The sequence below is a fragment of the Anopheles aquasalis genome, chromosome 3 (genome assembly GCF_943734665.1).
Source record: "Anopheles aquasalis chromosome 3, idAnoAquaMG_Q_19, whole genome shotgun sequence".
In the NCBI taxonomy this organism is placed as follows: Eukaryota; Metazoa; Arthropoda; class Insecta; order Diptera; family Culicidae; genus Anopheles; species Anopheles aquasalis.
The window spans coordinates 54,773,549-54,796,048 of record NC_064878.1 but is presented as its reverse complement, the minus strand read 5'-3'; the positions used below and the strand labels follow the sequence as shown (position 1 = coordinate 54,796,048).

General features: G+C 48.1%; 2 protein-coding genes across 5 annotated transcripts in view; one reads left to right on the top strand and one right to left on the bottom strand.

Annotated features, from left to right (window-relative positions):
• Window positions 1-186, top strand: part of LOC126579216 (COP9 signalosome complex subunit 3) — a 2,740-nt gene extending 2,554 nt beyond the window's left edge. For both annotated transcript variants that reach the window (XM_050242612.1, XM_050242611.1), the window contains exon 7: window positions 1-186. This exon is cut by the window's left edge and continues 493 nt beyond it. The gene's annotated coding sequence lies outside the window, so the exon portion shown is untranslated.
• A 92-nt stretch (window positions 187-278) lies between these two features.
• The window catches only part of LOC126579210 (uncharacterized), a 92,603-nt gene continuing 70,381 nt past the window's right edge, over window positions 279-22,500 (bottom strand). For 2 of the 3 annotated variants that reach the window (XM_050242598.1, XM_050242597.1), the window contains exons 8-16: window positions 15,704-15,733; window positions 7,598-7,789; window positions 7,363-7,512; window positions 7,067-7,302; window positions 6,586-6,990; window positions 6,109-6,523; window positions 5,651-6,041; window positions 5,369-5,582; window positions 279-5,303 (exon numbers count right to left, since the gene is read on the bottom strand). In XM_050242598.1, the coding sequence (XP_050098555.1) occupies window positions 5,198-5,303; window positions 5,369-5,582; window positions 5,651-6,041; window positions 6,109-6,523; window positions 6,586-6,990; window positions 7,067-7,302; window positions 7,363-7,512; window positions 7,598-7,789; window positions 15,704-15,733 (2,139 nt within the window). In that variant the 3' untranslated portion in view covers window positions 279-5,197. The remainder of the gene's footprint in view (window positions 5,304-5,368; window positions 5,583-5,650; window positions 6,042-6,108; window positions 6,524-6,585; window positions 6,991-7,066; window positions 7,303-7,362; window positions 7,513-7,597; window positions 7,790-15,703; window positions 15,734-22,500) is intronic. The other variant, XM_050242599.1, reaches the window with a different exon arrangement.

The window sequence follows — 22,500 nt, the reverse complement described above, 5'->3', positions numbered from 1 at the left end:
CAGTAGTCGTGTGTGGAAAAGCACCTGGGAGTGCCAACAAACGCGTTGCGTTTCGTTAGCCGCAGGTGTGCGTACGTGCGTGAGTGTGATGCCTTTCATCATTGTTCGCCGGGAACGAAATAACAAAGAAACAAAGAATGTGTATGAAAAAGAGAGTGCAGTTGTAATAAAAGAGAAAAAGCGAAATTTGCGATGCTTACAATTGGGAGCGACCAGGAGAGGGAAGCAATGATTTTTAGAACCAAAACACGACGAGCCACTGGTAAGCCATCAACAGGGTTTTAACAGCAGCGCATAATCCCACGAATGTAAATAAGAACGACTGGAGATAGACCGCTTAAAGTTTAGGGTTTTGTTGAAATTCAATGATATGGTTGATTTGTTTTATTTTTCTTTTTTTGCATCATGGTTGTCCTTGTTTCGGTTTTGTTTTTCTGTCTTGGTTTTTTCCGTGTCCTGTCATGCTCGTTCGCTAAATTTTTAAATCGAATGGTTTTGCTTTTACTACGGCACCACTTATCTCACTTTTCTCTGCGCGCCCAACCATGACAACACTGCTACACAACACCACCGGCCCCCGAATCGAACTCGAATGAGCCAGCCGTTAGTGCTTAGTAGACGGTTCGTGCCCTGGCCGCCTCCTATTCTCTCAGTAACCGCGGCTTACTAACTTGCGTTTGTTTTTTTCTTGTTTTCAATAAATAACTACCGTTTGTTGGTTAGTTTTCGGATTCAAAATTTTAACCGATTTTACATTAAATTTGATTTGACCCAGTATCTGCCATCACTCTGCCAACGGGACACTGTAATGCTTTCCTGGTTTGTGGCGTAATGTTTTATCATTTGGAGAGGGATTATCATAAATTCCATGTGTCCTTCCTTGCGATTGCCCTCTCTCTCTCTTTATCTCTTCTTCACTCTCTCCCTTTCTTTTTCTCTGTGGGATCAACAAACACTAACCATTTGCAGGAGCATTTTGTTTTAGTTTTCCTTAAGAATCTTGTCGATAAATGGTCTAACTTCAAAGAAAGAAGTAAACATGCTTAATCCATGGCAACACATGAAACACATTTTGACTAATGGCCCGTCTCAGTAGTAGTTGTGCCCCATATCCTCCCCGGTTTATTCTCCCCTTAACATACAAATCTAGCCTCTCGAGAGAATTATCCAAGATGTACAAGCGGTGGGTACACCGGTTTCTACACTTCTCTTTCGTTCGTTTATTCTTCCAACCATGCGCCTCCATCCCTTTTATTGTCTTGAATTGTTTTGGATTCGTCGTGTTCATATTGGTAGGGTTGCATCGAACTGAAAGCCTGCTTTGGTTGTGGCTGCTGCTGCAGTGAAGCTTAATCGTCGCTCCATTAGCGTCCGTACGGTACTTCATTTCATGGTTGAATATACAGAATTTTTGTTTTGTGTGTACTTCTGCCTAGTTTGCAACTATTGGATTGGTAGAACACAAAAAGTTTACTGTAAGGAGGGACTGTATTTTATTTTTTAAGTTGAATTTGATTAGTGGTTTAGTCCTCTCTCTGTTCGGTTTTTCGGCTCAGCGTATCCTAGTTTTTTTCGCCGACAGAGCCAGCGAGCTGGATTTAGTTCGAAAATGGGCGTCGCTGTTCTTTTTATGATTTTTCTTTTATGAATTCCATTTCTCTCTCGAAAGGACAGGGAAAAATGATTTCTTAAGACTCATTCTGTAATCGATTCTCGGGGCTCAAACGTGTTCTTCCTTTTTTTCTAATACGATTGACTAGATCACCAGGGTTTTATGTACAAATGGGATGACCAAAGGAGGTCGAAAACAGGAAATTTGTGGGGTGAAACAATGGATGAAGACGACAAATTGGTGAAAACGGAGCAATATGATATGAAGAAACCGGAAAATACTCATCCCATGCAAAGTGTAGGGTGGAATTTTTGTCGGTAGTAGTAAATCCTTGCTTCTGTTTTAACGAGTGTTCAATTGCACAGCATTCGCCTTCACTAACATGTGTTACGCTTCACCTTCTATCAGTTCTACCTCTTACCGATGCTCTGAGTAACGTTACTTAGCAGAAATAATGGTAAACCGAAGAGATATCAACAAACACATTTCTCTACTATTCATTCCTAATAAGCTTTCCTAAACGTTGCCCGCGGTAGCGGCATATCCTAAACGATTCCTTCTTTAATAGTCAATAACCCTCCACCCGATATACACGTCTCGTGCTCTCGTTCTCTCCTCTGTACTTGTCACACGAAATTGTCCTTTTTTGAATTCAACTGTTCAATTTATGCTAAGAAGCTATCGATATCCTCTATCGATCGAATATCAGTGCGCGTTGTTACATGCGTTTTGGCAGTCAGTGGTTGTGTTAACGGGAATGCTGCTTATTCTTCTTCTTTTTCTTTTAATTCCGAAAGAGAAAAGATCACTAAAGATAGTTTTCGATGCCCGACTTGCCCGACTAACTTTGATTACGTTGGTTGTCACGTGAAGCCTTGTGTTCGCTCGATGGCAACGTGTTGGCAGTTTGATCATGTTAAATTGCTGAGTTTCGGCCAGCCGTATCGCTGGGTTTCCGGTAAGGGCGGAGATCGTATAATTCAATTCAAAAGGAGGAAGTTCATTGCTTGCGATCAATTTACGAACCTTCCAAAATGGCAGTTTTTGTGTTACGAATTTTTCCATGCGCATAACCAATTCATCACAACTGATAACAGGTTTAACTAGGAGATCCGTTTACGATTGGTTTAAACTTAAATTCAGTGTACTGGAGTTGCGTCTCCTCACGGCAACTCATACATTACAACCATGCACAGACGCACTGCAACTGGCCGTCTCCTTGTCGTTGATCGCCTTCCACATTAATGTGTTGTTTCAGCATCATTTCAGTGTCCTGTGCTATCGCATTACCATAGCACACTTCTCTATTTACAGCTTCATCAGCCGGCTGTGTCACATACATTCACACCATGAGTAGGTTCACTATCATCAAATATCATCATTGGTTTTTGGTCCGTTCAGAGAAAACGTTCGGCAGAGAAAGGGAACCAGTTCAGATCAACGTGGCAGTGGCTTTGCTCCGCGCGGACCACTTCGATTCGCCATATGACTGACACGTTTCTCGAGACTAACAATTGGTTTGTTTGGTTTTGTTTTGTTAAATTAAGTTTTGGAACAAAAAACAAATCACTTCTCCTTCGATCTAATCATTGTGAAACATGTTGGAAGATACTTGTCCCTTCTTTCATAAAGATTCATCTTTTTTTTCCTATTTTTTGTTGCTAGAATTTAGTCTACTTCTGTCAACGTTCCCTCGGGAAATTTTTCGTAACGAGAACGGTTGTCCTCCCCACCCCGGAGGCGGGGTTTGGTTGAATCTGAGGGAAATGAATCCCTTCTGCTTTTTTACTAATTGTATCATATATATATATATGTGTAGTTCATATATATACGTCTATACCTATTAATTTTAGTTTAGATTTCAATTTTAAAACATCCGCCTCCATCTGCACGTTTAAATGTGTTTAATTTTTCCTTTTGATTTAATCCATTTCATTATCCTGTTGTTGCTTTCTGTCTAGCTTGAATGTTCCATGGAACATGGATCGTTCCGATTTACAATGCGGTTTTTCTGTCTGCTTGTTTTGCCCGTTTTTATTTTTATAACTTGAATTAATTAGTTATCAATTACGTGAACGTGTTATGAAAGTATCTATTATCTATGCATTATCTTTCATTTACATTCTCTTTACGTTAAATGTTTTCTAAATTCAACCACCCAACCATCGACTTTTCTTTTCTATTAAATCCTCGCTGCAACCCTCATTCATTTCACTAATACATTTCTCTGCCCGCCTCGAGCGATTCAAGCTTATTACCAACACGGCATTCACCTAGAAATTGCAATATACGCCCTCTCGTTGCGTTCCTGCTCCACAGAATTGGAGACTCTATCCGTCCATTTGTCTAGAGATAATGTTTTAGCATTAAAAAGCTCTACTTTTAAGGGTCTACACTAAAGGACAGATAGAAAGAGAGACAGAGACAGGAAGATAGAGAGGGAGTGATGGAGAGAACTCGAAGAAAACGCAGTTAGGAGTTTTCCCGTTTTTCCTTTTGCTAATTAGAACCTAATGCTGGGACAGTAAAAATGGGTTTTCTTCTAGAGATTGAACGACGAGTGACCTTCCCCGCCGGGGGTGGTTTTTTTCTTCGAGAAAAAAACTTTGACCAACGGTATTTTGATTTGTGTCTCATTTGTAAACTTCTTGGCTCATCGCTACTTATCTGTTTCTGCTTTCAGAGTTCTTTTCTCTCGCACCAAGGAACCCAGAATTCTAACGTTTCTCTGTGTTTCGTTCTGTGTGTTTTACTATGAGTAATACTAAAACGTAGTACATAGTAGTAGTAGTAGCATGAGTAGTATTAGTAAGTAGTAATAGTAGTTGTTACACGTCTCACAGGCATCAAAGTGCCTATATTCCCTATGCCCGTTTTGCGTGTCCTGCAGCGTTTTCAAACATTCAACAACAACGAACGACCCGATGTCGTCCAGCTTCTTCGATCCCTCGATGTGACTGCTGCCCTTCATCAGGCATCTACTATAAATACTTGGTAATCTAGTAAAATAGTAGAATGCATAGTTGCTGGCTGTTTGCTGTTTCGTTTTACTGCTCCTCTAGGTAGGTATAACGATTAGTGACCACCAACAGTTCCTTTTTTTTACTAGTAATTTTACTTAAATAGAGTTTTTTGTTTTGTCGGTTTTGTTGAGCTCGTACTCCTCCACTCGAACTTAGAGTTTTTGCTTGCCAACACTTGGGTTGCGTCTCTCGACCCGGTTGCCAAAGCTACACAGCAAAGTAGTCCACCCCAGCACTCTCGGTCCTCGGTAGAGAGCGCAAACTGAAGGAGAAATCGAGGAGTAGCAAACTCGACCAGGCTGTGCACTGGTACAACACACTGGTCTGGTTCAGTCCATCTGGTTTCTGCGCGGTTTCTGCTCCCCAGTCCGCCGCGCACATTGTTTGGCAATTCGCGAACGAAAGAGAGGTTACGGTTGTTGCGTCGGAAGGAAGGTGGTTCCGAAGGAAGACAATTCTGTACGGCGCGAACGGTGGCCGGCGTTGTTGGGCTCGTTCGGGGGTCACGTCAGACCGTGGTAACCCGGTCGATCTCGACGTACCGTACAGAATTGTCGTTTTGTCAGCAAATCACCTCCTTGTCCTCGAACACGGCCGTATCCATCGAGCTGAGCGATTTGAGGCGCGTCTGCAGGACACTCGTGCGACGACAGTTGCGGCGGATTTTTCTGTGGAAAAATGCGTAGTTTGAGTGTGATCGGGGGTGTGAAGGTGTTGCTGTACAGGCACTTACCTGTAGATATAGCCAAAGAGGCCACAGCAAAGGACGAGCAGCAGTACACTCAGTCCAGCCAGGATTTCGGCCGGTAGTCGTAGCAGTGCGGAGCAATGTGTGAACGCTTCATCCTCACCGGAAGGACACTGTTCGATACCGTCACACCAGATCGATGCATTGACGCAAGCATTCAGATCCGGACACAGATACGGACATTCCTCTTGTACCAAAGCTGAAAGAGGCAAAGAATGAGATTATTAATCGTTGCCTATCCCACAGTAGGCCATATCATCCACTTACCATAGCTTGCGGTCGAGCGCTTGGTCAGCTCGAGCCAGCTGAAAGCGTACGGTCCATCCTCTGGATTAAGGAACTCGATCGAAACGACACGTGACGCTTCGGCACCGAAGAACGGATGCTTTCGGCTCCAGCCAGCACTAAACACCTCCACCACGTGCCGATGGTTGGTGTCTTCGGGCAGTGGGCAAGCGGTAACCGAAATGCCCTCCCCATTCGTGATGATAACCCGTGACTTCGTGTGGCAGCGTATCGGTGTAACGACACTGAAGCTCGCATTGTACGGTAACGGAATGGCCGGATTGAATCGTCGCAGGAACAACGCTTTGAGGCGAATGTACAGATACCGATCGTACGATGGTTCGATCAACCAAGGTCGATTACGGCATTCAATCTGCGGGAACCAGAATCGGTCAGCATGAAGACCGTGAATAGAATGATCCTTTTGGGGGAATACTTACATCGCCCGACGACAGATTGACCACCCCGGTGATGGCATTCTTTCGCCGCACATCCTTACACATCATCGGACCCTTGACAAACTCGTACGATGCCTCGAAGCTGAGCGTATCCGGATCATCGGCGTTGGTCATGTTGGCCGCCCGGAAGTGTATCTCTACCTCGCGCCCCGTCGAAGTGAACACGATCGGTAGGAAGGAATTGTTGGTCGAATTGCAGATGCAACCACGGGGGAACAAAATCGATTCGTGCCACGGACGCTCAAAGATCTCAACGCGTGCCGTACTGTCACCGAAACAGTACGAGCGTCCCGTATCCGGATCAACGCGTGAATCACACGTCCTGTTACCGGTCATTGCGCGCGTGATCTCAATACGTACCCGTTCGCCACGCTGTGCCTCGAAGCGGTAAACGCAGCTGTGGAACAGACAGGGCGTTAGTATGCTGACGGTTTCCGTTCCTTCCATCCCGTAACTCACTGCAAATGGCGGGCACCACCGCGTCCGAAGAGGAATATGTTCCGTACGCTCCGCACCGGATGTGGTCCTTTCCGTTCCATCTGGCTACTGGCGAACCGGCGGCTACACTCACTCTCGCCAGCGATGGCCGTCCCGTCCTGCAGCAGATCGACAAACTCGTACCGGAGTGCGAACTGTAGTGGCCGCAGCACGGTCGAGTCGGAGGTTTTTAGCTCGAGCGTCACAAAGTCACTGCTGGAGATGAAGCTCTCGGAGAGGGTGCAGGGCCGTGAGCTGCTCACGTTCAGGATACCGTGATCGCAGGATCGTGGAACCGATCCGCGACAATACCGTGCAATGATGTTGGTTGTGTTCGCCCCGAAACGGATGCTACTGCGTTGGGTGCCATCCTTATCGGTGGTCATACTGTGAGTGCACAATTTTTTAATTAATTTTTAGCTTTTGTAGGATAAATTTCTGGTCGTCTAGCGGCTGTACTCACCAATCGATATCCTTACAGACCGGCACCTCCCGTAGTGGACCATCCCAGATGCGCAGCATACCGCTACAGTCCTCCTTCGTCTGGTACTGGAGCAACTGTTCCTCGGTTGCTCCGAACTCGGGCGCCAGTTCGAACTTCATCACCGAAAGCCACACCTTGAAGCGCGTTGGGGATGTCGATAAGGCTCCGGAACGTCGCGGGATGTTAATGGCATCGAGTGCCCGTGCCTCGGTGCCCTGTTTGAGGTGAGATTATTACCAAGAAGCTTGCATTTCCAAAGACGCCCCACTACGTACCTGCAGATGGTACAGGCAGGTCGTGTTTGGTGCCAGCGAGTGAAGCGGATTCTGTAGTACTCCGTGGCCGGTACCACGCAGCCAGAACTCACAGATCCGTTTGCTCTTGGTGTACGTCGGTGTCTGGACATCGACGAAGCGAACCGAAACCTGAGTAGTCCAAGGTGGAGTAGAAGAAAATATGTAGAGTGACCAACCGGTAATGGAACCGCCTGGACCGAATCGTGCCCCTTACCTCTAGCTGGAATCCGTGTAGTGAATGGCCGCTCGTTTGCGGCGTGTTGAAGGTACCGTACGGTGAGGTCGTGAACTCGACCAGCAGCTCCGGTCCGCTGGAGATGGCTTGCGGGATAGCTTGACCTCCGCCACAGATTTTCAAGATGATTGGATCGCGCGTCGTATACCCATCGTACACGGTAATATAGTCCTGTGGAGGGATGCATTCCAGGTAGATTGGTGTCAGTAAGGTCAGTCTCAGAAATGTCTGACGTCAAGGCGTGCAACCGCGAAGTTACGTCAGAAATAGTGAAGTTGCACGGAGGTAGAGAGAGAGAGATAGAGAGCGACAAAGAGAGAGAGGAAGTGATGCAAGTGCTCTTGAGAGCAAGAGAGAGAGACAAAGAGAGAAAGAGAGACAGAGCGTCGTTTGAAGAAAGAATTGATCTAGCCGTAGGAGGCTGGGAAAATGGGACTAGAAATGAATGGCTACTAACGGCGGGAACAACTAGGGGCAGCCTCTAGTACTGAGTGAGCAGGCACACAACTGCAGCATATAGGGGGGATGGGGTCTCTAGTGGTGTATAGGTCTAATCAGGGATGCTGGTGCGTTCAAATTCAGATGTGGCAGACGCTCTAGAGTTGGCAAGCAGAGAGTGAAGAAGTTTGCTGGTGGTGGTGGTGGTGGTGGTGGTTGGTTTGTGGCTGTTGCTTCTAGCATCTATTTGCTAAACATGGCACTACGCGTGAGTGACACACGGCTAGTTTTCTACTGAGTGTAGCAGACACAAAGTTCGGCATTTTCTTTTTAATTTGTGGAAATTTAATTGGATTTGGAACTCCTGCAGCGACTCCTGTGCAGAGCATTTTTCTCTCTTGCTTCGAAATGGAATATCGTTCAGATTGGACCAATTATTTCTTGGGGGCCAGATTCGGTGCTTTGATCCCGTATTGCGTGAACTTTGAGCTGAGATCTTAACAAATGATCAAAAACGAGAAATTCAAACGAGAAGATTCCAAGGAAAATAGTAGAGTAACGTAAAGTGTGAGCGTAACGAAACGAAACAAAGGCAGTAACCACATGCAAAGAGGGCTTTTCTGGAGAGGGTTGTTCTTGGATATGGGAAACCCTTTGTACTCATTATCCATCTTCCAACGACTGTTCCTGGACGACGAAGCTGGAAGCGAGAAACGTTACGCAGCGCTTGGTTGGTGGTTGATTTCATTAAAACATTCCTCGTGCAGCCGCATGGACCACAACATTCCATTGCGCCTTGTTAGTACCGACCGGCTGTACACGTTGTAAACTCATTAGTGCAAGTACAGAGAGAGCAGAGCATCGAACAAAGCGCAAGACGGATGGCCGAAGCCACAGACTCGATGATTATCGAACGGCATCACATTCCAGGATTGCTAGCACTGGACGCTTGAAGTAGGCGTAACAGTGGGCCAATGCATCTTACCGCGCTAACTGGGCACACACTCAACTCTCCAGCACATCAAAGTCGACCTACTTCAACGTACAGGATTCCTGCTGCTTTCATCGCTGTGTGGTACAGGTCCATTGCACCAGAGTGCCGGAACAGTAGGTGAACTTCCCTGAAGAACAGGTCTCCTAGATCATGGCCACCCCCCAACTCGGACGGTGTCGCTGGCTTTGCCATAAATCCCTATTCCTGGCTTGGTGCAGGACACCGAAGCGACGCAGAATTATTGACCATTATTTACGACTGCCGTTCACCTCCGACGGTTCTCCTCGGGCGATAATGAATCCCGATAATAACTAATAAAAAGTGCTTACGATGGCAGCAGCAGACCGTGCGGCACGGCGTGCGGCATGCGTATCACAAATCGTGCTGGCATTTTTACGACAGTTTTGACGGCGCACTAGCCTTCAAGCTGTCGGCACTGGCGTGCCCCTTTGAAGGACTTGAGAGAACGCACCACCTATCTCTCCGTGGTCGTGCTTCGTCCTGCGCCAGTTTGATAAGATAGGCGAGATGAGATGTTTTATCGATTTTCAGCCACCCAATAGCCTGCTACGGTGTCCGCTGTCAGTTGAGTTACAATGAGCGACACACACACAGCAGGCGCGCCACCGCGTTGTGAAGGATACGCGTGTAAAGTGCGTGATGTGTGTGCTTGTGTGTACGGCACCGTTGAAGCTGATGCCGGTGGTAACTCGATTACGGAGAAGGGGGTGCGCGTTTCGTCGTCGAGTGTCTGGAGTCTGGAGGGTCCGGACATCCGAAGGCGAGATTGCGTGACGGGGAAAATATGAATGCCTGCCCCCCCCCCCCAAAAAAAGAAAAAAGAACCTGGTCGATTGCCGGTGCGTGGCCTGCGCCTTGATGACTTTTTATGATTTATGCGCTGGGTCTGGGGCAGCACCGGTAGTGAGACGCAAATATTGATTTCCCAACAAAATGGTCTACCAGCATCCAGGGCGAAACGACAACTAGATTGTGTTGGTTTGGTGGCACAGAAACATCGGACACAAAACAGTGGAGGTTCCTCTTGTGTTGTGCGCCATAAAACATCAGCAATCGGCCGGTGGGGTTGACGATGTTTTTGCAATAATTTCCCGTATGGCTGGTGCGGTGGTATTCGTAATGAGATAGCGATAGTGCGATGCCCCCCCCCCCCAAGAGCAACAGCACGTAGTCTGACGACGACTATTAACGACCTGTTCCGCACCGAAACGACCGAGCAGTGTTCAGTGTTTTGGGGTTAGGTGGGTCGCTTTGATTGCGTAACAAGAGTAACAGTCCCCCTGGTCGCAACCAGCGATAGTTCTTCGCGAAATGAATTGAAACAGCGAGAGAACGGAACGTTTCTCCCCTTGCCTACATCTCGTTCGCACCACGAATGGAACACTGCGGTCGCTCGACACGCGGGTCACGGGGAACGAGAAATCTACAATTTTAATGAGCATTCCGCCACGTGGTAGCAGCGAGCCGCGTTCTGGCCCCGGTCGCTGGTGTAGGCGTGTAGAATGAATAGTTTCTAGCAGGAGGGCAACCGCGTTGTTTCGGTACGGACAGCTTGAAGGGGCTGGTTGTCGCTCGGGCCGCGGTTCACAGGCGCTGTTCATGTTTCACGATTCATTAATTTATGCTTCATTCGTTGCGGGGTACTCAACAAGCAGACATGATGTGTCGTGAGGACACCGCTCCCGGGACAGGCAGACACAGTCCTGTTCTGTTTGTCTCGTTTGCCCGGAATGGGGTGTCATAATGATACGGGTTATAATGAACAAGCACGAAAGTGATTATATCGAGCGGTTAGATGGGCGGAAAACTATTCTTATTACTTTCGAAATTGGACCCCGCCTAATCCCGATCCACCGATGGCAATGTCGCAAAAGTGAGTCACTTGAAGCATGAGAACCCTTCCGAAAGCAGTCATCGGTGCGCTTATCGGAGGGTCCGAGATTAGAGACCGGGCTAGGCTTTCGTCCAGTAAAGCGTTACGGAATGGGGCAAGTTTTATTTTGCACCTCCCGCACCCCCGAAAAATGCGTTGCCAGATCATCAGATGAATCCCGGATTCTCGGGCTTACCCATTCCCCGGGGTGGTCTGCATAAATTATCCCATATCACTCCGACTCCGAGTGGCGGGGAACTCCTCTCTCCTCCTTCTTGGCTCCGATTTCCAAATCTCAGCACTGAGCGGCTTGGAATTCCTAGGGCGCCATGGGCCGAGCGGACCGTACTCTCATAAGGGTGCATTCGCAGTGGGGTTGTTGTTTTGGGGAAAACTTTTAAAGCCCTAATCCCCAGGACCCAGGGACCAGGCCAGGACCCGCCCCCGGGCCCCAGCTAACCGGTTTTCTTTTATTTTCGGGAACAGCAATTTGGCACCGGCAATGAAATTAACCACCGCACGGGCGGTTCCCCCCCATTCACCCATCGCGTTCGCGCTCATTATCTGGGAACCGACGTGTCACGAACATCGTAAGATGATCCGCCGGAGTGGGACCGGCGAGTGGAGCGGGGGAACAATGTGAAATTGGAATAAAAACGGGAACCCGGAAACGCGGGGTGGAAAGCCGCAACACAAACACAAACCATTTTTCACAACCTTCCACTTCTTCTGCTTCGTTTTCTTCCGCATCTTCTCTAAGGGGTTCCAGAGGTTTCCTCAAACAAGTCGTTTCCAGCCGCATTCGAAGCAGCAACAGCAGCAGCACCAGCATCCAATCCCGTAGGGAGGAAAAGCGAAATTCGAATTAACCCAGCGAGCCCGCTCCTTGCGTGCTCCTTTTGCGCAAGAGATTGAGGTTATGGAGTGCGGAATTGCGGAACGTTCGGTGACGACAAGGAGGCAGTGAAGGACGGCATGCCATATAATCAGAAGAGTAAACAAGCTACTTTTCGGGCTGAAAGAGGCCAAGACAAGTTTGTTCATCAGCTTGGCACAGTATGCACGCGCGGCCTACAATCGGCATACACCATACACCGGGGGAACGGGATCCAAATTTGCTGATTAGCGGAGCGGATAAGCGGGAGTCGCCCGCAAAGCGCATTTCTACCACAAAGCGTGGTATGGGAGTCCCTGATTGACGCTACTCGACAGCGAGCGAGCGAACGAACGAGCGAGGATTAGTGCGGAAGGGATTCAAATTGTAATTAAAAATCGGCTTTGCGCTGTGCGTCGGCAGTGACAAAAGCGGGGCCGAGAACGCCTGCGGTTGTCAAGTGTGTCAGGCTGCTGGTCCCGTTGCTGATTATCGTAGCAGGCTTGGTATGTTTTTTTTTGTGTGCAGGATCCAAGTGCACAGTGAGTGAGCAGCCGCGATTCAATTGTGGTCGAACTTTCGAACAGTTCCGTTCTCAATATTCAACGTTGGTTTTTATCAAAAGTGTTGTAAGTGTTTACCAGTTTCATTTCAAGAAAGAAGCCACCGCGATGCCGAATATCTAAATGCGCGACGAGTAAGTACGAAATCATGCTGCCTTCCCATTAATTTCTCGCAAAGCCACATGTGCATCTGTGCTCGATCACTCCAACATTTAATTTGCGGCAAGTCAAGGCACCGATGGAGTGCTAAATGCTCAACCAAGAGTTAAGCTCACACGATTGAGTCTCACATAATAAACAGCCACGCAAAGAATGCTCACCACCGCCACTTTAATCAGCCGATATGAGCAGCGCTGGCTGGCTGGCTGGCTGGCTGGCGTCAGGAGTCTAGTAATCAAAAAAGAGTAATGTTGGTCGCTAAGCTGAGTGTACTCTGAAGCGTCTGCTAGCGAGTAGCGAGAGTGCGAATAAGGAGAACCCGCTCGTAACGTGTGCTGCTTCTTTGTTTGCAATTCGGGAGGCCTCCTTCAACCGGTACCAGCGCCGCCATTTGGCAGTGATTGATGTTGAGCCGGCTGTACCCCCTTGTGCGGCTCCTTTCTTAACAACCAATTCCGGCAATCCCGTCGGAGTAGGCCGCGTCGGAGTGGAATTGCCTTTCGTGAGTTATGGCCGGCAAAACGGTGCAAGGCAAAGCGGGAATAAAATACATTTGGAACCAGGTTGGAGGAAATACCAGGCCAACCGCACACCCGGTTACAGTGATAGCAATACGGGATTGTGAGGATTGCGAGGATTTCAAGATATTTATCCAAAATATATCCTCAGCATCGGCCACTGACCAACAGGGATGACCGCACAGTCGTTCGTTGTGGATGTATTGACCGGGTGGCTTCGATTAGGAGGTTCGCACGCAGAATGAAATATTATCTTCCACGCACAGGCACAGGCAACCGAACATTACGCGATCCCGGGAATCGGTTGCGAATCGGAACGACCCTCGGACCGGCAAATGGTTTACAGCTCAATTCGCTCGCAATTAATTTGATTGCTTCCGTCATTGAGTGCGTTCTGCTCAGGGGGTTCAGGTAATCTTGTGCCTCCCCCCCCCTCGGCACACATTAAGGAAGATAAATCGATCCAGGAAAGCATCCTGGATATTGTAAAAATTGCGATTCCTTGTGTTCGACGCACTGCACCTTAAAGAAGCTTTAAAAAAAAGGACGCCACGAGACCAGACACCCATGGGGGAGTTCAACGATTGCGTGCACGAACCACTTACAGGTTGTAGTTCGCCACTCTTATCGCCACCAGCGTGGCGCGATAAGATACTACAGAGAGCTCGCTGTCTGTGACATTGTTGCCCGTACTTCATACGATCCTCGTGCAGTGCTGCTGCCGTCGCACATTGAAAGATAAGAGAATGCAAATGAAAGAAGGCAGGGTTGATGAGAGGCCACACGATGCTGCTGCTGCTGCTGCTGCTGCTGCTGCAGAAAACGACATTCTATTTCACAAACAACGCGTGGAATGGCGAAAAAAAAGCGAAAAAAATCGTGGGGCACCTGCCGCCTCCATTAACGGTCTATTGAGAAATCGAGCATGACAGTGGAGGCTAAAGCCCTGACGTCGACCTGACTAGTGGTCTAGTCTTGGTACTGGGTGTTTGTTGCTGATGACGATGATGATGATGATGCTGGTTGCGTTACACATGTACACATCGCGTGCCTGTGCTATCGCCGGAAGATTAGGTTGGTTCGGTGCTCGTGGCGCGCCAGTCTGAGAGCTCTCGACAGGCTCTGGTGCATCATCTCACACACCATCTCGCGTGGGGGAAGAAAAGCGATGAAAATAGATGGCGAAAACACACGGACGAAAAGCAATACACCGACAAGATAGACAAGTTACCGGGGAGGGGGGGATGGCTCTGCTGTTTGACGTTTGCATGGAGGCACGTGGCGTCCTGTTGCCTGCCAGAAGAAGGTGCCACGGTTTGATGTATGCTCCCCATTCTACCCACTGAAAAGCTGCTTTACTGAGGGCGTTGAATGAGGGAACAAAGCGCGAAACGCGAAGCGAAGCCTGCTGGTGCCTTACATCCCCGAGCGCACCAGAGCACAAATCGTGGTCTTTAGGCGATCGAAATTAGCTTCTTGATGGTGGTGTACCGGTGCGCTCACCAACACGTCAGGAGACGCGAGAGAGAGAGAGAGAGAGAGAGAGTCAGAAAGGTAATTTTTTAATTTTCATAATCACCTCGCACGATTAGAGGGCCCAGGAGCCCAGGAGAGTAGAGTTTCTGGCGTGCACTGGCTGGAAAATTGGCGGCGAAGGGTCTCGCTTTTCGTCGTAAATCGTGCCGGAGCGCATGAGGAACACACGTGTACGAGCGCTTCTGACAGTGACTTGTATGTTCGAGTGGCTGTAGCGCAGTGTTAGGCAATCAGTCAACCGAAAGACGTAAGTTGTAACAGCTAATGGATGCTTTCGGAGGCCTTTTTGGAGCAATTTCGGAACGCTTTCAATGTGGCGCTCCATCAGTGTTCTGTGTCCTGTTGAATCCTCCCTTATTGAGCGAGTATTCAAATGAGCAAAGCTGAATCCTGAAGCATGAAGCCATTGCTGTATAGGCTAGCGCTGTAGCAAACGATCCCGTATGCTGGTCGATTAGTGAAAGCGTCAATGGCGACACCATTGAATCGACATCTCACCAATTCAAATATGTGTCAATGCGGGGGCGTTGAAACAATGGAACACTGATTTCGATGATGGTGATGATGATGAACAGCGAGAGAGTCAGCTAGCGAACCGGAACTGGAAACGGATCACTTCAGAAATCGAAGTGTGAATCCTTCCGAGCACCAATCGCAAGCGCTGCTCGAGTCGAGAGCCAATTGAATTTGCTCGAGCACCAATTTAGCATTCGCTCTTCGCAACTGACTAACTGACAGACTGACTGACTCACTAACTGACTGGCTGGCTGGCTGGCTGACTGATTGACTTGGGCATTGGGAGCTGGATATTTGCCGGGGGGAGGTGCCGCTACTTGAAACATCGCTTGTGGAGTTGGTGATTGCTGGGGGAATCGAAACGCGAATTGACTTATGCCAGAACGATGAACGTGGTTTTGCGCCCAAGTGCATACATTTGTTTTGGTATGCTGGTAGTAGGATCTAGCCCATAATAAAAAAAAGGTATTGGAAAAGGCAACAGGAGGATAAAGTAGAAATAGAAGGAAAGAAAAAGCAAACGAGCGAGCGTTCGAGCGAGCGAGAGCGAGGGTGAGGCGATGTTAGGTGACTTTGAATGCACAACACTTTACCGTTGATTTCCACTTCGGATTCGTGCTGTCCTGTGGCGTTTTGGAATTCACAAGCACAGCATAGCGCGCGGCATTGGGCAAGCAGCGCAATCGGGGGGGTGAGGGGAAATTGATGAGAATGTTTTTCGGAGATTAGTTTTTCACATAGGGAACGCAGATAGAGAAGGGAGAGAGAAATAGAGAAAAGAAAAGTAAAAAAAAATGTAAAGAAAAATTGGAAACCGAAAAACCGAAAACAACACGCAATAACGCAACGCAGCGCATGAGATTAATGGAATACGGTGGACGCTCGCTAGTTTTGTGGTTCCCTTGGACGATCAACGAGGATCGACGAGGAAGCAGATGGAATCTATCATTCCAATAATGCTTCTTATGCTGCTGATTCTGCTTAGGTCGTAAGAGAGACGTACTATGGAATGCCGGATCGCTGCTGCTTTTAACATAAGAAGTTGGCAAAAGCAGCAACACGTGAAACGTTTCATGTTGTTTGATGAATTGAACGCATACAGTCGCATAACAGTTTACTAATAAGTAGAAGAAGATGGGAAAGAAGCTACTGCCAATTTCTGCTAACGATTGCGATAGATTTGGATAAGGTTTCCTTTTGGTGAGGAAATGATGCCTCAAAGCTAAGCTAATACAACGCGTAGCGCTCATGAAAGAATTGTTTCCAGCCTGTGGATGACCATGAACGCATATTGCAAAAATGTAGTTCTGTTTTTTGTGTTGTTCAGGTTACGAGTAGGTGTTGATGTTGATGTGTCTGTGTAAGTGCCAGCGCCAAACCAAATCGACACTCCATACCATATATTGCCCAAAACTGGATCTATGCGATACTTCGATTTGGAAGGAGCTATACCAGGGATTTTATTCGTTTTTAAGGAAGTGTCGGATTATCTTCGAGACGCTAAAGAGACGAGGACAAAGACTTTACCACCCACCCCTGTCCATTTCCAGCATTCATCCTGGGGGTATAAAATTGAAATTCTCCTCAAGTTGGTAACATTTCCTGCAACCTAATGCGAACGCATAAAAGACTGCTGACCATTGGGGTGCACAGCAATGGCACAATGGTTTATGATGGCGAATGGCAACTTTTTCATTTGCTACAAGTTGCTCCGATCGGAAAAAGGGGCCGTTGACCCACCGAATAGCCCTGGCAATGCGGTGAAAGTACTAAAAATAATGTCATAAAAGCACGAATCACCAAATCGATAAAAGAAGGGAAGCTCCATCGATCGATCGACCGTTCGATCGTCATCTCGCTAGCTTTTCCCAATCCCCACGGCCGATGGCGAGCGTTGTTTATACGAGTTTTCCAAAAGCTAATAAAATCAAACAATACAGCGCCCTGGCTCTTCCGCTTCGATGGATGGAGCCGGACGATGGATCGAATCGACTATTTTCACATCTCAGCCTCAGCCGAATACCGAAGGGAAATCTAGGGAAAGGAATCTCGCTAGAAGAAATACTTTGTGCCCCCCGGGGGGGGGGCTTGTGGCAGAGCACATTCATTATGATCCCAGGGCTAGCTAGACAGTGTTACCATCGTTTACAGCTAATGGGGTTTGTGCTTCACCAGTGTGTGCATCGGACCGCCGTGCATCAAGGTTGATTCGAACGGAAATGCATCGACCTTCCCGCCCCCCCGCACCGCCATTTACGATGTTCGCCCGGATACTCAATCCGGGGGGTTTACGCCACGTTTGCATAGGTATGCTCATGCTCACATACGTGTGGCCCTTGGTGGAACATTAAATATTCATCGTATACATCATAATCTCTCAATCCGTTCGCCTTCCCCTCCCCATTTCCGCTCGTCTCTTGAGTGAAATGCATAACCGTCTTGGACGTATCCTCACCAAGTTACAACACATCCTGGGATAGAAGGGGGGCGAGCTAGCTAGTCGCTAGTAGGATATTCTTCTTCAACAGGAATTCCTGTGCACAGCACACCGTAGCGAGCGGACGATAATAAATTCATGTCACCAGCAGCAGTAGCCGTAGCAGTAGCAGGACCGAAGGCAAGCTTTTGCTACGAACTGGCCAGGATCTAGAATGTATATCTGCATAAACATATATATTTATGTGTTTAGTGCACTGGAGCCCGGTGTACTCTAACGAGCTGTTGCAGCGTAGCGGAGCGGAGATACATTCAACTGGTTGACCACGAGGAAGAGGCTTCGATTACCCGTCGCTTCGTGATTGCGCCCAACAATTCGGGCGAAGGGGAAGATAATTTATGGATTGTCCCCAATCGAAGGCTTTTCCTCCAATTTTACAAACCAGCAAGTGCTGAAACTGAGGACAGTGGAGAGGTGGAGAGGCCAACGTGCTTCGTTGGCACGCTTTTGGGCGGGACGGTATAAGGTTTCACGGGACAGGAGCACTTCTTGACCTCTCGCTTTGAGATTGAATATTTGATAAAGTTACCCCCGATTGTCGTACACGGTGTACGCAGGTGTTCAACCACGACAAGAAGACAACACGTAGCAGCGTAGACAGTGCAACAGTGTGAGGGTCATTTGCAATTAAAAGCATGTCGCTGGGACGCTGGAAAAGTCGAGCTTGTTTGCCCGAAATGCTTGCACTTGACAGTTGCAGACCAGTTGTTTGTTTTTGGTTGCTGTTGCTGCTGCTGCTGCTGCTGCTGCTGCTGTTTATCTCGAGACCTTGGACTAAACTCTGGCAAAACTTGGCCAGACATGGGCTTAGCGTGCCAACTGGCGTGTGCTGTTGATCGTCCGTTTGCTGCCATTTTTTTCTGTTTGCTGTTTGCTGTCGGTGTGCGGTGCCGTTTTTGCCGGTCAAATCGATTGTGGCATCGACTCCGCTTCGTTCATTTTGACCCAGATTCTCCTCAGGTCGGTGCAGTATCAAGCGAATGGCCGACCGGACGATCGACACCGACAGCGACCGACGCGTACGCGCCTTGGCATGTATGGATCAACGCGCGTGGGAAACTGGGACGCCCGTCCAGAGTTTAGGTAAATTAGGTGAAGGCAGATGGAAATCTGGGAGGGGCCGAGGGGGGCGCGCATCGATCTCGCGCAATGCGCTACACTGCGCTGCGTATAAAACCGTCCGGCGAATTGCGTGCCATCGTGTGGCATGTCGGCCAGCTCGTGGCGTGGGCAAGGGGATGAAAACTTTGCTGACAGACGCCTGACAAAGGCCCCCTAACAGGCACCATTTGTGCTAGGTGCGCTGGTGTGCATGTCAGAGTTTTCGAAAAGCATTTAACCGGACACCGCCGGGCCGGAATGCAGTGGTCCGGCTCCACCATTGGCAACTACAGACACTAGAGTGGCCTGTGGGGTTTAAGGGAGAAAAAAACGTGGGAAAACTATTGGAAAAGTTCACAGAATACAGTTGAGGGATGGCCGTTCAATACCTCAAAAGCACTGCACAATGGGAAGCGAAAGTATGTAACAGACCTGGATTGTGGAGTACGAGTTGAGAAGCGACCAATCAAAACTTGATCCTCGTGAAAAAGTGGCGAGATGAACGAAGCTTTTCAAGCAGAGGCTCTTTTGCTTTATTACACTCGATTGCCGCATCGTCGAGGGGCACTTCAATATTTCGACTTTGCATCCACCTTTAATTGATCCGCCGCATCGCGCTTGTCGGTTATCTTTCTGCATCCACTTGTTTTGCACGCGGGATTAATGAAGCTGGCCGAAATAAGCCGATATTGCCTATTACAGCGTTTGGCTCATTTACGTGCTGCGCGGAGTGGGATCTATTGGAATGCAATTAAATTTATTGCCCATCCGGTCTCAAATCACCTGAGAGAACCGCCTGGTGGAGTCGGAATGGTGCTACTCCATATTGCCACACTTTAATGAGGTCCTAGAATCGCTCAGAAAGGACTACTACTGAGCCAATCTATATTTATCCACAAATTTACCGAGGCTCGGACTAATTGCCCCTTTGTCATGGCCATCATTTGATGGTGCGATGGAGAAAAAAAGGGAAATACACCGGTTGGTTCGAAAAAAAAAATCGGCAAAAATGCTCCAACACAGTATCCAGTACCCTTGTCTTGGTTCTATTAATTTACCGAACCTATTGCCTATCATCTTCTCAGTACCTCCTTCTCTATTCTCATTGCTCAAGCCGACCGTACTCAAACTCAACGGCTTCGAGTCCAAGGACGAGAGTACGGGCACCTGATTCAGCACAATCCGGTATCCGGCGGCCGTTTTCCCGGAACTAAAACTTCATTTAATGTTCGGCTTTTCCCTTTCCATTCTGCTGCTGCTGCTGCTGCTGCTGCTGCTGTTGTGCTGAATGAGCGAACACAGATTCAGTCGACGTGACCATTTTCTGTGGCGCAAAATCCTACTTCCAAATACTTTCCTGTTTGGGCTATCTCAGTTGGTTCGTACTTTCGCTCATCTCGTGGATCTCTTGGTCGAAGAGCCTATCGCCACGAGTGCAGCGGAAGTAGTTTAAGGGAAGGGAGGCCGAGGTTTGCTCCTCTTGATCAAACAATATCGACCGCGTTCGGATGAACTGTTGGGGCCTTTCTTAGCTGGTCGTGTTTATAAGCTACTATCCTTATTATCATCGCTGCCAGCGGTCCTTGGACAGCGATCCAACCGTTGTGTTTGGAGCAACGTTCCATTTGGTTTTTCTTTCCCTTTAAATTGTACATTATTAGGTTGCCGAAGGAAATGAGCTGACGGACGAACGGAGCGACCATTTGATTAATGAGCTCTTTTGGGGCAATCAGTGTTTGCTCTCTCTCTCTCTCTCTTTCTCCCATTTTGCCTGTCGCAATTTTCCTTATCTTTCGCTTCCTGCTTCCTCGTTCCTGTACTTTTGCCGTTATTTTAATGACTTCCGAAGTTTACAAATGGCCGAGCTTGACGCTCGCTAATATGCTTCGCCTTCCAGTACTCAGCGTTGCATTTGTTCCGTGGCCTGTTCCGGTCTGGATTGCAATTGGAGACGATGCTTCTGCTGCTAAAGGTCTGGTCTGAAAGGTGACCAGCCTGACCGGCCTTGCTCGCTGGTAACGTACAATTACTGAGCCTTTGCCTGAGTAGTTTACACGCGAAAACGGGGACAACTCCCGGACAACTCCCGGGACCGGGACCGGAACCGGGACCGGGATATCGACTTTCTGACTTTCGAAAAACTTTGTGCACCACCATTGGAGGGGTGAATGTGAAAAACCACGCATACACAGAGAAAAACACGCGGCGAGAGTCCAATTACAATGCCTGCGCTGAAAGTGGACTCCTGGTGGCCGGGCCGTACTGGCATGAAACCGGATGACGAAAATCCGCTTAATTACCGTGCAAAAACCTGATACCAACGCCTGGTTGGAGGTGGAGTTGCTAGTGGTGTTTGGCAGCAAAGATAAAAGCAGGGAAGCGGCCAACATTACTGGCAACACCAAACCCCCCCCGGTCAGCAGCTAGCAAAAAGTTTTCAAATAAATAGACGTTTTGTGTCGATGGTGGCGTTGCTGTCGGTTGCTCGGTAGCATGGCGAGTAGCCGCATCATGACACGGGAGCCAATCGAGGAGAAAAACTGAATTGTTTTCCAATCAAAGTTGCTCCAGGTTGGTCCTGGAGTGTGGAAAAAGTCAGTTCTGTTCAGTTTCGGGGGTTTTTGGCATCGAACGTAATGAAGTGGCGTTGGGATTACATTAATTTTCCACCGGACTAAATGCTCCTTGAAAGGACTGTCGATTTCTGCGCAAAGTGTGCCCATAACAAGGTACGATTTAGGGGGAATTTTACGTTCATTTTCTATTACAAGACCCTGAAAGTGTGCCGGTAAAGGTTTACCGGTTACCTGGCGCCTCCATCATCGGGTTTTGTATTCCCGTTCGAAAGGCAAAATTTCCTTTTTTTCACAGATACTTTTCCAAAATTCTATGGCTCTATCGTTTTATATATATTCGTTAAAACCGCTTTTCAATAATCTCCATTTCGTGTTAAATTTGTTTGTTTATTCCAATTGCAATTCTGTTTCGTAAACGAAATCCACACCAACTTCCTTTGTTGCCTCCTCTTAAAGCAGGTTAAGAAGCGCTTAAACGGCCTAGAAAGGAAGGTACTACCATCGTGGCCCAAAAGAATACCGAAAGAAAATCGATTGGCGCATTGATTGTTTCCACGAAAAGCGGATTGAGGAAAGGCCCGTAGTAAGACCCAAATGAAGGCTTCTGGAAGCAAAACAATCAATAACAGATTGATCTTTAATGGCGACGCGCTCGCCCATTGCAGAAAGCGTTTGCCTCATCATTAAACAACTTAAATGAATCTGTGGAACCAATGGAAAGGGTGGAAAATTGTTTGTTCTTCTACTTCATTCGCAAACCATTTAACACCCGAGCGAACAAACAGTTCCCTCCCGTCGTAAAAGGGTTTTTCGCGGAATCGCATCCCCAGTGTGATAAGAATGAAAGTGCGGTCCAACGGGGGTTGCCAATAGGCGTCGCATCTATTTGTTAAGCGTGTGAAAAAATGCCGTCGCAAATGCAATAACAACATCACGCTGCACGTGAGCATCCCTTTTGGGAACTGGGCTACGCGACAGCCCGTTCCGGATGATGTTTAAAGAAGGACATCAGCACCACCACTATCGAGGCGTGTGTCAAGAGCGTTGGCGGGATTGGTTTCGAAGGTGACCAATTTTGAACACTTCTCTGCTACGCTACTACTACGGTAGCACATGAACCGACCGATGACGACGACGACAACGAGGACGCCGGATCAGACACGGATGCACGGGAAATTGTTCGTTTGCATGGTATGGCACGTTGGAAAATCGGAAG